Here is a 15662-nt window from a genome sequence, read left to right as displayed (position 1 = left end):
TGAAGCTGGAAGGCCTGCAACACCACTATAATGGCTGCTAGATGCTGATCCAAAAGCTCTGTTTTTTAAAAGAGGTTTACTTAAAATGTTTCTGTCACCTTCTCTCGGGGAATATGAAGACAGCATTTTATTTTCACAAGACATCATGGTCTTAGTAATAGTCTACTTCTTTTATGTGTCACTGGTGTCGATTATGAAAGTTAATGTTCCATTAAAAAAATATTACAGGTATACGGATTGGCTATATCAGTCACTGGCCCTGATTTACAAGACTATCTTGGAGCAGTCAGACTGCGAGGATTATCAAACAAAGGGGTCAACTCCTCCAGGGCCTGAGAATCACAGGGCGCTGAGTCTATTAAGAGCCATGATGACCTCGGTTTCACAGTTTTTACCTCTGCTGTTTCAATTAACTGCAAATTTGTGTAGGAAAATGCACCACTTAAGTACAGTTTCACCTGAAATAAAATACATCTTAAGATCTTTATTATTTATCTTGGAGCCATCTTGCAGAGAGGGTCTGCCTCAAAATATAGTTTTACTAGCTTTTAAGTTTTATATTATTGTTATTATTTGAGGGGTTACAAACAGATAAACAGCATCCTAAAATTAAGAAACCCACACCATTTTATTGATTCCCCAGAGAACGCATTAAAAAAAAAACCCTCATTCATTAAAATAAAATATAATAAAATAAACTGAGATATCTTATCAAAACAACCCAACACCTAATTATTTAGATATTCCTTGAAATGCACAAAAGAGTTCAGTTTTTGCAAATAAACCCTTAATTTTATTTTATTCATTTATATAATTAAGATGTTTTTTTTTTTTTACTTGGGTAGAGACCATTGATATGAACCGTTGATATCTTTCAGGAAAAGTAGCCGAGCGTGGATCAGTCGAGCAGCCTCTTAAGCAAACAAGGGATAGGAAGATGGCATCCACCGATCAACCTGATCCACCAACACAGGTCTACATTTATGCAACTAAAACATTTACCTATTGATGCCCACATGCGACAGCGAACTCTTATAATGTGTTTATATTTCGTGACCACAGAAAGACATCATTTTAGTTCGTTACTTTCAGAACTGCTCAGCTAGCGAAGGTTAGCATGTTTGCTAGTTAGCATGCTAGCTAGCTCCCGCAACGTTTGAAAAAGTTGTCTGTCAGACATGCTTGTGTTGACAAGTGGACACTTAAGGCCACGCTGACGTCCTTGTGCTTTATCACATGTTGCCAAAACATATTTAGCTTTCTATCTGCTAGCTGTTTACCACGACTAAATGTGCATCCTTCCATCTAACCATGTAGACTGGCGTGTCTCTGTCTTGTTTTGTGCAGTTAATGATGGTATGTTGAAAGGTCACTGTTAGCCAAACAAGCCAGGTGGTTCATACTCTTTGCTAACACTGTGGTGGTTCAAATCGCCTTCAAGCATTGATTATTCCGAGAAAACAAATGTTATAGAAAGTTGTGGCTCATACATCTCGTCAGGGACAGATATGCACTTTGCTGGTACTTTCACAGTTCTTTCATTTTTAGCAAGCTAATATATCATAATGTTATCTAGAATTAAATATGCATGTAGTAATTCTGAAGTTAATCACAGAAAGGTAACGTTGACTAAATTCTGAGACAGATCATGCAGGGGAGAGGAAATTAAGTGAGGAAATGAATTCATGCCTGTCATGCATGCTAACAACTACAAAACAATTTAGCTACTTACTTTATCAACGACTGCACAGCAGTATACATAGTATTTAGATAATTTACTTTAGTAGAAGTACCAATACCACGCTGTGGAAGTACTGCACTACAAGTAAAAGTCCTGCATTCAAAATTTTATTGAAGTAAAAGTAGATGTGTTTTGTCAGCTAAATGTACTGACAATAAAAGGACTAATTGTGCAGTAAAGTTGTCCCTGTCAGTGTTTACCTTATGTTTTTGATTAATATTACTGCAACATTCATGTGTATGTTGCATTTTGCTGCTTTAGATGTCATACAGCATCACTGTCCTGTGAGAATCATAAATCGCTAAAAAATCAACTTTTTGTGAGCTCAGAAAAGCAGCCCCGTTTTCACTTTTGTGGCAATGCATTTCCAGCAAATCCAAGCCGATTTTTAAATTTTTATATAGCTTTAAGAAGTATGAGAGGTTTTTTTAATTCATAAAGGAACATTTCATCCTTCTTTTCATCCCAAACATTCAATTTAAAATCACTAAATTTGACTATACATTTAATTCTCCCTGAACAGAAGGGTTTTAAAAAATGTAATCTGAAAAGTCACTAGTAATGTAAAGTGTCTGACTATTACAGTGGAGTAAAAAGTAAAACATTTGCCTTTTAGATGCAGAAGGTGTAAAGTCATATATAATATAGAAATACTGAAGTTAAGTACAGGTGCCTCACGTTTATAATAAAGTGCAGTACATAAGTAATGTACTTTGTTACATTCCGCCACTGCAAGTGCATGAGCAACTGATACCTATACAGAAATATCTAGACCAAATAATGCACATTTACCCACATTATGTATTCCTATTTCCTATACTAATCTGCATTACATGGGACAGATGAAGGCTAGACAAATGCAATGCAAATGATTTTACTCTATTATCCAACTTTTTGGCTCATTCAGCAAATTATAAAGGAATTATTTATCACTGTCAGATGACAGAGATGTTATTGTACAGGCCAACAAGTTGAAATGGGTTTGAGACTTTAAAATATATGATGTTAAGGATGACATTATTATGTTTTTTTGTTGTTGTTGTTTTTGGCCTTTTAGGCCTTGATTTAATAGGACAACTGCAGTTAGACAGAAAAGGGGTAGAGAGAGTAAGGGGATGACTTGCAGCAGTGGCCTGCACGTTTGAATCAAACCCACAGCCCCTGCAGAGGACTTAGTCTTGGAACATGGGGCACACACTCTACCAACTCAGCTATCATGGCACCATTCATTTCAAGCTTTTTTATTCAGTCTTCAGTTTATTTCAGTACATTGATATGTGAGATAGATAGATAGATAGATAGATAGATAGATAGATAGATAGATAGATAGATCACTCTAAATGTCACTGTTATCTAAATATTATTAAACCCACATAACCTCTGTCCTCCAGTAGATGGCACTCTAACATAAGTGTTTGTCTTCTCAGCCTGGCCTTCTACCTGGAGCTGATGCAGCAGCTCCCCCCAGAGAAGCACTGGTAAGGATTAGTATTTAATACAAATTACTTGACTGATAAGGTAATGTGGACTAGAATAACAAAGGAATGTGCATATGCCTCTTTGATGTAAGTGCATGTTGGTTAGATACAGCAGGTTATATCAAATCAATTTTAATTTAATCTTTATTACATTATAATTTTCAAATATGGATGAATGCTGCATGCTATGATTCTTCACCATGTAATATCAATTACAGAGATTAATTTTTTAGCAGTTGATTTCACTGCTCAGTCCCTTTGCACTGATAGTGTGCTAACCAGTGAAATCAGCTGCATGGTTGAGGAACATTGAGCTTTTTTATGATGTGGTGACTTTAAGAAGTTTGTTTTCATCTTTGCAGCAACAAATTACTTTTTCGTGGCTAATAAGATGATATTACACATTCCCAAGCGAGATCAAGTGTTAAAGGCTTCCAATTAGCAGCCAGTCACTTTGGCATCACTGATGTCCCCAAGCCCATAATGAGAGTGTACTTTATGTTCCTTGTTGTCGTTGGAGAGTAAAAAGCATGTAGAAAGGTCTTTTTTAGCAGTCACAATGATTTCAGGGTTGCTTTAATCATGTTTAACATAAAACATTCACCAAATAGCTTTGTGATCTTTAGTTTAGCCCATGGTTTTTTACTCTGTGTCATGATCCACAATTGGGTCCAGGAAGATATTGAATCAGTATGCCAATAAGTTGTCACCAATAGAACAAAGGATGCACCATAAAACAAACTTAACTATACTTTACTAATAGTATAGACTATTTCTCATTCACACAACACGACTGAAGTCCTTCCTGCACCCACAAAAATGTGTAACAATATGTAACTATATAAATATATAACATTTCTGCCTTACAATGTAGTAAAACACTAGACATATTTAATATGTTTTGAATTATGTACTTACATTACCTAAAATGTTTCTACCAATGGTCAAACCCAGAGAAATCTGTAATTTATTCAAGATAACAGTGTGTTTCATACTAGCTGTTAGTTGCTATAACTTCCAGAAATACATTGAATACATGGGAGTGAGAGAGGGAGTTAGCAAACATGTCTAAATGTAACAAGAATTAAACTTAAATGCATTACCTCATTCATGAGCATGATTTCTGCCAAAGTCACTTAAGGCAGATTTTTATTGACAATAGTGGTTATTTAACAGTGAAGACAATGACTCACACAATCACACACTTCTTCACAATGTCATAAAATTAGATAATTTGTTATTGTTTTAATGGGTGTGAGTTGCAGAGTTTTGGAGGTATTAGCTGTAGAGATTTCTGCCTTCCCTCCAATATAGTGGTACTAAATGGTACAAGTCCTGTGGTGATCAAAGTGCCCAAAAAGTACATTTGAAAAATTCAAAACCGGTGTCCCTTTCCAGAAATCATAACCTGGTTATTGAAAATAATCCACAGACCTTGTTGTGAACAGTTTAATGTAGGAAGTGCCCTCTTTCAATTAGAAAGAAAGTGGTTCTGGTAAATTCTACTGCAGGTAAGAGGAGAATTTTTTTTATTTATTTTTTATTGGTTCTTTGAGCACCACAGGACTTGTGCCATTTAGTCCTCTTGTATTGGAGAGAAAGCTGAAATCTCTATGGCTCATAACTCTGCACCTCACACCACAAAAATCTTGATGGATAAACACCACTACAGGCCAGGGGAAAATATGTTGTTTTGATTTTGAGTGAATTGTCGCTTTGGTTTCATTTTCAGGTAGCCTGCTCTGCAAGCCAGAGTCCTAAGTCCTAAGTTGTCCAAGTTATGAACATGCGAAGCCAGTAAGATTTAATGACAGTAAACATCACCCATTTTTCAATAATGTGTGAAGGAAAGTGTTTATACGACTTGTTCGGCTCAAGTGATGACAACGATTATAGCTTTATTGCTAAGTAGGATGGAATACATCACAGGTACATTCACTGTCCTTGTATGGACACAGCATCCAGGTTAGAGGAGTGTTGTATTGTTCAGTCTACATGTCTCAATGTCATTCACCACCATTCACTCTTCATACTCCCCCCATCATCCCTTCATGCCAAGGCTAATTTAATCCTGGGGTTATTGATTGTGGGAGCATTCTCCCAGGCTTTCTTTCAATTTACTTCAATTTCATCATCCCAGTGCGCTTCAAGACTGCCTCCTCAAAAAGGGAAGAAATTCTTGTTATGAGGGTCCTGATTCGAGACTGGCTGACAAGTCTCCCCCACCACCACCACCCTCACTTCCAACCCCTTTTCTCCTTTCTCTTTTTGATGAGCTGCTCTTTCCCAGTTAAGTGGATTATTACAGTAGGGATAATTCTTGTCACATGGCATTATTTGGATGAGGTGAATAATTGAAATTTGTGTCTGAAAGGATTTTATCTGGATGAGAGGAAAGGGAGTGCTGGCAGGGTTGGGAGGGGAGAGGCAGAGAGAGCGCACACACGTTTGTATAACATTTATGTGCACATGTGCATGTCAGACAAGCCAGTGTGTCAGGCTGGGGACACCAGTCATGTTAACAGGTTCTGACTCACCTCGCCCAGATCAGCAGGCCCTGGCACACTGCACGGCGCGCACTCTCCTCTGTGGCAGGAAGGCCCAGCTCAGGGGCCAGTGCCACAGCCTCTGCCACCATCCAGGCCAGAGGGGCAGGTCTGGATCTGCAGTTAGAGAGAAAAAAAAACTGTGGGAGTGACTCTGTGTGAGTGTGTTTCCCTACAGTTGACTGGTATACCAGTCGCTGCCAGCCGCTGCTGTTGCCTCTGGCGCTGCTCTTTGCTCGCTCTCACCCTGGCTTGCTTCGTCTCCGTCTATAACCCCCCGAACCCCTCCTCCCACCTTCCACTCATCGCTGCCATGGCCATTACCCCTGCCAGCCTCTTGCTGGTGTCTCCCTGGTCTTTGTGCTCTCTCCCCGCAGTGACACTCTGTGCTTACCCCTCGTCTCTTCTAATCATTCTGTCCTCATTGCCATCAAATCCACCCAAACACATCACAACAATAATAGTATCATGTACAAATGCCTTTGATCACATGATCAGAAAACAGGGTCAGATGTGAAACCAGGAACTACACTGACAGAATAGTGTAGGGGTATATTGTGACATGAGACTAGATATTGTATGTTTGTTCACATTGTTGTGTTGTGTATGTTTAACTGAAATGCTGTATTTTCCGTAACGTAAAAGCTGCATTAGAGTTAAAGTAATTAAATATGTGAAATTTATTTGGCGAAATGAAATTGAATATCTGCTTGGTCATCATATCCACATTACCATTACTATATTACTATACATATAATACATGTATAAATAATATGGTGATAATAATATAGAAACCCATCTTTCTAATTTACTTTTCTCAGAAACTGTAGATAAAAAATATGAAACAAGAATCAATCAAGTATAAACAGTATTTTTTTCATTGTCAATATAGAAATTAGGGCTGCAACTAAGAATTATTTTCCTTATCAGTTAACCTGCTGATCACTGTCTTAATTAATCATCAAGACTGAAAAATGTCTTGAATAATTGATCAGAGTCCATGATAGTCTCCTTGTTTTATCCAACTATCAGTCACATAACCATAACATTTGTGTTACTATCCTATATGACAAAGAAAAGCAGCAAATCTTCATATTTGACAAGCTAAATCCAGAGAATTTTTGTCTTTTTTACTTGAAGACTGACTGTCGTGACTAATTTATTATGAGTCTTGTCACAGTTCCTATGGATATACCTGGTAAAACCTTTGTGATATCTGATTTTTGTCAGGAAATGCACAATCAGTGAAAACAAAATTACATGTGTGCTGATTTCAGGTTAACTTATCAGATGTCCAGAGTAGAGCCTGTCCAATATTAGCGTGTGAAAAAAAATCCAATTTCAACATTAGGAGTGTAAGAAAGCATCAATGCACTTGGATGGATATTATGTTCTAACATATCACAGTTACGTTAGAATTTACGTTAGAAACAAAAAAAATCATGTCTTTCCTTTGCACAAAACGTAGTGATATTTTGTTGGATTTTACAGGACCGTAATAAATAAATGCAGGGCCGACAATTCTGATTGGGTAAAACAAACAATCTGAATTAAGAAAATAGATAAAATATACATAAAATGCTGCCCATAAAACTAAAAAATGCATTATGTTCACTTAAAAAAAATATCGGACAATATGTACGCTGATACCAGTGTTTGCCAATATAGCTGTGCTAGGCCAGTATCAGGCTGATAATTATGGCCGACTGATATGTTTGTCTGTCTCTAGTCCACAGTCAGTTAGTCCTTCATTTAGTTTGTGTACATCCAGAACAAAAAAGGGATAACCGCTGCCACTCACTGAGAAACTTTTAGTTGCTGTGCATATATGTGAAGGGTCATATGTGTGTTTGTGTGCAGCCGAGCTGACCCCTCAACAAATAGGATTCTAATTCTTTTGGGTGTCCCTGGTAGAATTAGACCTGTCCTTCACTCTCCGCACACTGACACATCACAGGCCCCAAATGAAAAAGCATGTGTTTGTGTATTTGGGTGCATCATGCGTAGAGTTAACTGAGCAAGTGTGTGTATGTGTTTAGGTTCGGGGGTTTTAGTACAGCAGAGGGAGGGTGGTAATGGGAGGGGAAAAAGAATTGTAAGAAGAACATCCCCGGTCTCACAGCAACTTCAAAAGCTCCCCTTCCCCAGGATATTAAGCGACTGTGATGAAAAATTTAGCAAGCGTTAAATAAGCCGCTTTGAAGTGATCTGTTTTGGCTCAGCAGTCTCCAAATTTCCGTAGCCCCTCTGCAATAGCCATCATACTATAGAGGGGGGGAAAGGAACAGTGTGTTAAGTGCAGGAGTTGTGGGGGACCTGGCAGGTTGGCAGAGGACGTGCCAACAGTAATCGCTCCAGCCAGCGACATGAAGGCACTAGTGCTGCTGCTACTGTCCCCTTTTGTCTTTCTCTGGCTCTTTTTCTCCTCATTTCACCTCTCCCTCCCTGATGGATCTTCTGTTGAGCCCCATGAGTCTCAGGCAGACAGATGTTCCTCATATGTTCGCTCTGAAAAGAGATTTTTTTTTCTTGCCACTTATGTGTGGGTGTAACGCAAATGTAACACAGTGGTGATACCAGGAAGTCAGAGGTTACTCTGGGGTCTTGACTCAGTTATTTTTTGTCCTTAATGACTTTGCTCATGGGACATGTGTTTGTAGAAAGATGTGTCCTTTTAACACCAATTTATCCAGTCCTTTTACTGGATGATTTGACTTGTACAATTTAAAAAAAAAACACCCACTATAATAGATTTTAAGTGATTTGAACCATTTTACATGTCCACCTCCATAAAGCAAAAATAACAAGAAGTTAATCTCGTATTTGATAATTCATATTTCAATTCATTTCACATTCATCACTTTTAAAACCATTATTTTAATTTTTGAGGACTCCAGGTTTCAACATGCTCCAAATTAATTATTGGGGCAGAATAAGAAATGGGAGCTGATAATGAGTCTGGTATGGTAACTCCATTCTGTCAAGAAACTAGGCTGCCATTTAGTTAGTCAAGGGAACCTTCTCTGAGATTTTCCTTTTTTCCTCTTTGCTCATTACTTTAATTGTAATTGTAATCCTTTATTGGAGCTGTCTGCAGTAAAGGAGAGTTATGGTCCGAGTGGGTGCGCGAGCCATAGAGATATTTCATGATTATTGGAGAAGACGGTCACTAGGTGGCAGCCACTAGTTCGGCCTCGCTGTAATTACTGGGTGGGAAGTGATGGGGAGAAACTGTGTGTGTGTGTGTGTGTGTGTGTGTGTGTGTGTGTGTGTGTGTGTGTGTGTGTGTGTGTGTGTGTGTGTGTGTGTGTTTGCACGTGTGCGTGAGCGTGCGTGCATGCATGCAAGGGTGTGTGAAGAGAGATTTCTCAGATTCTAACATGCTCTTTGAAAGAGAAAAGTCGAATCAATCTGATCACCTGCCATTTCACAGTCAATAGATTCAGTTTCCTGTCACATTGACTGTAAACATGCTAGATGCTCTACAGAAGCACAGAACAAAGCCGTGTATGGAGAGCAGCTATCTTGATATTTTCATGCTTAAAGGTACTACAAGGAGCCTTTAACTGGTTATGAAAGTTTCAATTTAATACTGATGTCCTACACAAACAACCAAGACCATCAGCAAGAAGACTGGCTATTTCTGTACAGTCATTGTTAATAACCCTGAATTAACATTTTTTCAGGTAAAGTCATTGAGTGTTTTAGGTTAGATGGTTAACAAGAAGCAGTGGGAGATTTATATTTAGATGATTCTATTTCAACATGATTTTTTTGTGGTTATTACAGTGGAAGCATTACCTCTTATTTCCACAGGCTCGTCCAGAATCAACACATTTTAAAATTTCCTTGTTGTAGCTTTAATTTCAGATGATATTTATTTTAAATGTGGAGAATGTGGAAAAAATATGTGTGTATGTGTGTGTGTGTGTGTGTATATATATATATATATATATATATATATGTATGTGTGTGTGTGTGTGTGTGTAGACAAGCACCATATGAGAGCAAGGAACTAGTGTAGCTTAGCTCTTAGTGACATGAGGCCCTTAAAGTCATTCACCACTGTTAGCCACCTCATTAATAGTTAAAATTGTGAAATTATGAACCAACATATTTACAATTACCAACTTTTACCATTTGTGTCCTTGAAAGAAAGACAGACACTAAGAAAAACTAATATTTACATTTTGTAACATAAAATATCAAACATAAAGAGTTTTTAACTGTTTATGAAACAGTCGAATTATTACTGATGCCTCTGTATGACCATTGGGTCAGATTCTCCTTGAAATTAGATGAAACAAGCCTGTGTTTACATTTTACAAGGCAAACTTGCAGTGAGTAGTATGTTAGCCAGTTAAAAAAAAGCAGGAGGAGATTTTTATTTCTGTCATTTTAATTTTTGATAAAATATTGATATGTTAATATGTTGTGAATATGGTGGAAACACTACAGCATTTGTCCACAGGGGCCTCAAAAATCAACCATATATAAAAGTTCCTTGAAGTGGCTTTAAAACTATAAACCAGCACAAAAATCACAGTTGCCAACATCAACCATGAGTTCTAAACTGACACAAAAAATAATTTTGTGACGTAAAATGGCAAACTTAACAAACTACTCAGTCCAACAAGCATGGTGGGAAATGAAGACTGTTTTTTAGACTGGTTGAGGGGGTGTTGTGAACGCCAACTCGGTCTCTTTGTGGGCACTTGCAGCAAAACAGGTTGAGAACTACTGGTGTAGGATATGATAATGACATGACATGAATTGTATTTAGTTTCCTATACCCCTCCTTGGGTTTACATGTGGAACATCTGCACACCACAGTTTGTTTCAGTGGTCGTGGTGAAGTTTTCTCTTTGAAAAGCATAAAAGCTCAATTCTCTGTTTCTCAGCACAACACTCATTGTGCATCATTCGCTGTTTGTTTCAGTGGTTAATGATACAGGAAGGGCCCTCCATTTTATTGTTGCTGTGTTGCACTTTTTCCCCTCCTCGCCCAACCCGGCAGTGAGGCTCCTTAGAGGACTCTGTATGAATTCTCACTGTCATGTCCAAGGACGAGTGGCGCAGGGTCAGCTAATTGCTTTTATGATTATGATTTCACGTCAGATTTATCGTGCATGCTCGGAGCACATCTTCCAGGTCCTGCCGACGTTGCTGGCTCAGATGGGGAAAATGAGTTTACAGCTTCTGGCTGTGACTTCTTGTTTAAGTGCAGGTCACACTTTTTGACTCATTAGAGTTGAATGCAGGGGGTGAATCACACAGGCTTTTCCTGTAAAAGCCTGTTTTCTATGTCACTTACTATACTTGTTTTTTTCATATTTGGCCACAAAAGAGCATTTCTTTACTTTGTCTTCAACACGTCCTAAAGTTTAGAGGTCATGAGCAAGGAATGCCACAGATGAGAATTTTTGTTTTTCTGTCATTTGAACTTTTTGCACGAACCATAAATCTTTTGCCTCCTTTTTGTTTACAGATTATATCATTATGATTATGCTATTCAATAAGTGTAATAGCACTTTTTGGACGCTTCTGTAGAGTTATGGTTACAGATACTCTTTCTGCGCTTAGCACTTAGCATAGCATTATTTTTTTTACTTTTTTTTTTTTTAGAGAGATATGAAATTAATATGCTTGTCTGTAAACAGGGCTGCAGCTAACAATTATTTTCATTGTCAATCTGTCAATTACTTTCTGTCTTAAACAATTAGTTGTTTGATCTGTAAAATGACAGAAAATAGTGAAAAAGATTGATCATTGTTGTCCAAAGCCCAAGACGGCATCCTCAAATGTCCTGTTTTGCCCACAACCAAAAAATGTTCAGTTTGCTGTCATAAAGAAGTAAATAATCCAGAAAAAAAATCACATTTAAGAAACTGAAATCAGAGGATTTTGACTCATTTTTTTCTTAATTATGTAAAAAGTTACTTGTTGCAGCTTTAATCATAAATTATTTTTGCCACTACAGTCATGTAGTGAAAATCTAATATTGCGACAGCCCTAGTTGAAATTCTAATGGATATACTGAGTCAAACCCTCATGTTATCTGATTTTGATCATTCTCATTAAGCTCGAGGAGCTACGCGATCAGAGAAAACAAATTCATATGTGTGCTGATAACTTAACATATCAGGGTGAATCACACAGGCTTTTCCGGTAAAAGCCTCTGTTTTCTGTGTCAGTTACTGTACTGTTTTTTTTCTTATTTGGCCACAAAAGAGCATTTCTTTACTTTGTCTTCAACATGTGCTTAAGTTTCGAGGTCATGAGTGAGGAATGACACAAACAAGGATTTTTGGTTTTTCTGTCGTTTGAACTTTTTACGAGCCATAAATCTCTCGTCTTCCTTTCTGTTCGCAGATGAAATCATTACACTCAGTCCCCTCATAGTATGCCAGAATTATCAGTTGACTGCTTTTTGATGTTGGTGACTTTTTTTCCCTGATGGTTCCTCCTACCTCTTTGAAAATGATGAGCACAGATGAGTCCAACCCGTTTTATAAATTTTATTTATTTTGTGGTTTCTGCCTCATGTGCTGAGCTGGACCAGATCTGCGTTGCCAACCCCCGACAATGATGCTTTTATCTTGAGATTTTGATGAGAGCATTGAAAATCCTTTAATTCACTGTAAAGTTCATAGCAAATGAAGAAGAAGCTGCTGTCAGTGTATGTCAATAATACACATATTTTATGTAGATAGAGTTTCATGTCGTGACCCGCTGCTCTTGATTTGTTGCAGTAATCTGACCTCGCTCTGACCTTCCTGGCTGGGCCACAGTGTGACTAGTGACAGATGCAGCCTGGGAATATGGTTTGGATAGTTTTCCAATGCTCAGAGGAATGTTGAAGCTAGTTTTACGCAAAGTTCATTTTGGAGACACATGTAAAGTCTGTGATTAAGCCGAATTCAATAAAATTTAATGAATACTTAGGACTTAACTTGTAGGGTTTTTCGTCTCTCCGAGTATATTAATGTAAACAGCATGGTAACAGAGCTGTAATTTCCTATTCTCCCACAATTTAGTGAACTGTCATAATATGTTTACTTAAGAAATGATAGAAATACGACACCAGTTTAATTACAGCGTAGTCATTTTGCCTCAATATACTTGGGAAAGTGGCCTTATTGAGCTGAGCTTCCTTTATACTCTCGATTCTGCTTTGTAATTACTTCAGCTTGATTTATCGTCTTTTCTTTGTGTTTATGGTTGTAAACTGCTCGAGTGAGTAACTTGGTCTGAGAGTGGCTTGTCTCCTTGCAGCGAGGCTGGAAATCTCCCGATGAATCTGAGATGTCTCCGCTGTCAAGACTGCTCACATCGCTCTTACCCTCCAATGTCACTTTCAAGGCATAATTACACAAGTTGTGTTGATTAGTATGAGAAGCAATTACGCTGGCTTTCCGCCGCAAATGGAGAATGTGATGGCTCTTGATTGACAGGAAGCATCCTGGCTTTAATAAGTAAATGACTATGGTAATTCAGGTACTGAGACCCTTTGATTTGTCAGCATCTTTCTCATTTTTGTGATGTCCTCTGATTTTAATGAACATGAATTTGATTGAATCCCCCTTCATTTCCCCGCTGTCCCTGCACCCGTCTGTCTGTCTCCTCTCTGACCAGCGAGTGCTCTCACAAGGGAGCCATATGCTTTCAGAGCTATCCTAAACAATCTTGCTGCCGACGCTGAATTATTTCTCTCAATGAATCCAGTGTGTAAAAATTAAAAAAGAAAAAAAAACACAAAGAAATAAATGAACAAGATGCAATTTTGGCACACTATTGAAAATGCTTTTCAGCACATCAGGCTTTCACAAGTTTGGAAATCAGAGGAAAAATTATTTGTAATTGACACTTTGGGGAACATTTTTTTCTCTTTTTATCTGGCTTCCCAGTAAGTTATTAGCTGTTAATTTGTCGGCAAGCTCCCCTACAGCGCCAGATATTTGTTCAAATGCTGGGATCCCCTCAGTGCATTTGTAACTACACTTCTGAAAATGCTGCCCTGTCTAATTATGTAATATAATACTGCCTTTTAGGCAAGTTTCTTTTAATTGAATAATATTAGCTCTAGCTAAGAGTCAGCTATTGAAACAGCAATACTTATAATAGCTCTCTATTCTGTATAAAATACACAGTAGTCTATTGTAAAACGTAGCAAAGATAGGCTCATTTTTATAAATACACTAATCTTGTATATCTAAAGCTTTTACACTAAAATCTGTGTGTTTTAGACATTTGAATTGGGGCCAAACATTTAAATAATGCTGAAATTTGATTGGCTCTACACTCAGTCTCATATTTCTTTCTTTGTTAACCACACTTGGCCTAATCAAGTAATTCCCTGTTTGTCTTAGTAACCCCCTATAGAGTCATACATGCATAAATATAATAAAATAATTTGCTCTTGCACTCCCTAGCCCAGCTGTAATTTATATGGATTGAATGAGTGCTGCATTGTGGAAAAGCACGAGTGGACCAAATGCTCGTTTGTCACCTCTAATAAATGTTGGAATGTAAATTATGAAGTTATGCTTCAGATGTAAATGCACTTTATTCCAGTCCTTTAATGTAAACAGCCCACTCCAATACATTACGGGGGTGGGGGTGGGGGTGGGGGGCAGAGGGGGGGACTTGACTTGGAATTTTGACTGTTTTCACAATCAATAATAAACACAAAAGAGCCGAGATGGGGGAACATTATAACATATCTGAAGTCGGGTTCATAAATTATTGCATGAAAGCAGGCTTGTACACCAAAAATGTAAATACATTAATGTTATTAATAATGTAGTGACTAATAGTTCTATCAAGACTGTAATAGCAGTTTAATGGAATATGACAGCAAGAATGTATTACACTTCTTACATTTAGATGGGACCTCACATGACATTTATCAGGGATTTCTGAAACAATTTTTTTGATTATTTTGTTAAGTTAATTGCTTCTTTTCCCCCCAACGTCTTCTCTGGGAGAGGGGCAAAAAACTGGTAATGGATATTAATTAATATGTGTCAGTTTTAGGGGTTTGATTAAAAATAATGAAAGCAAAATGCTAATGGGATTTCAGAGTTTCTCTGTGTGTGGCGCCCTGAGATTGTGGCTTTATCTGGGGAATCTGAAAAAAAGAGATAGTGGGCTACTCTCCAGACGAAAATGAAAGTGACAGAATACAGAAACTGAGATAAATTATCTTAAAACCCTGTAAAAAATAGAGCACTTAAGTGAAAATGCACTCATATTAGCCTAACTTTAGATGTGTGATACAGAGGTGCATTCACAGTTAACTGCAAAGTTTTCAGTGTGCTATAATGAAAAGTTGCGCCTGGCTTACAATTCATTTGCTCTTCTCAGAATGACACCTGTAGTGAAAGGAGTTTTATTTCCGAATGAAACAAACACTTCATTTCTGACAAGTTGCTGTCTTGGCAAGTTGTTTTTTGGGCTCGTGTGATGTGTTTCTAATATATGGTTGTTTGCCAGAAAGAGGATATATGGACTTGTTTTTCAAAAAGGTTACAAAGCCTCTATGTGTTTTTTCAAGTGGTTTTTGGCCTTTCATTTAAATTAGACGTTCCTCATGCCTCTTTAAAATAGAGCTACACTTCACTTGGCACTGATTATAGCGGGACGTCACTGCCTTTATCCATAGTCCACTCCAGTCAGCACGGAGAAAACCCTTGCCAAGACTTCTTTGTGTCTGTATGCCGTCTTCAGCAGAAAGGACTTGTAAAAGCTATCATTAAGGTGGGGCACAAGTGTAGACCAGCAGTGAAACAGAGGCTGGCACAGTAAAAAAGCAACCGTAGCCACTGGCACAACTGACAATTATCCAACACCTGGACTGGCTCCCCTCCCTGGTATGTGCGTCAAGACTGTCGACTT

The 15662-nt window shown here is 37.9% G+C and overlaps 1 protein-coding gene across 4 annotated transcripts in view; it reads left to right on the top strand.

Moving 5' to 3' along the window:
• The first annotated feature begins 887 nt into the window (after positions 1 to 887).
• The window catches only part of pex14 (peroxisomal biogenesis factor 14), a 65010-nt gene continuing 50235 nt past the window's right edge, over positions 888 to 15662 (top strand). For 3 of the 4 annotated variants that reach the window (XM_084721387.1, XM_084721384.1, XM_084721385.1), the window contains exons 1-2: positions 888 to 973; positions 3169 to 3219. In XM_084721387.1, the coding sequence (XP_084577513.1) occupies positions 938 to 973; positions 3169 to 3219 (87 nt within the window). In that variant the 5' untranslated portion in view covers positions 888 to 937. The remainder of the gene's footprint in view (positions 974 to 3168; positions 3220 to 15662) is intronic. The other variant, XM_084721386.1, reaches the window with a different exon arrangement.

The sequence above is a fragment of the Lutjanus erythropterus genome, chromosome 6 (assembly GCF_056507025.1).
Source record: "Lutjanus erythropterus isolate fLutEry1 chromosome 6, fLutEry1.hap2, whole genome shotgun sequence".
NCBI classification, from domain to species: domain Eukaryota; kingdom Metazoa; phylum Chordata; class Actinopteri; order Lutjaniformes; family Lutjanidae; genus Lutjanus; species Lutjanus erythropterus.
The sequence above is the reverse complement of the archived record's forward strand: the minus strand, read 5'-3'. Positions and strand labels throughout refer to the sequence as shown.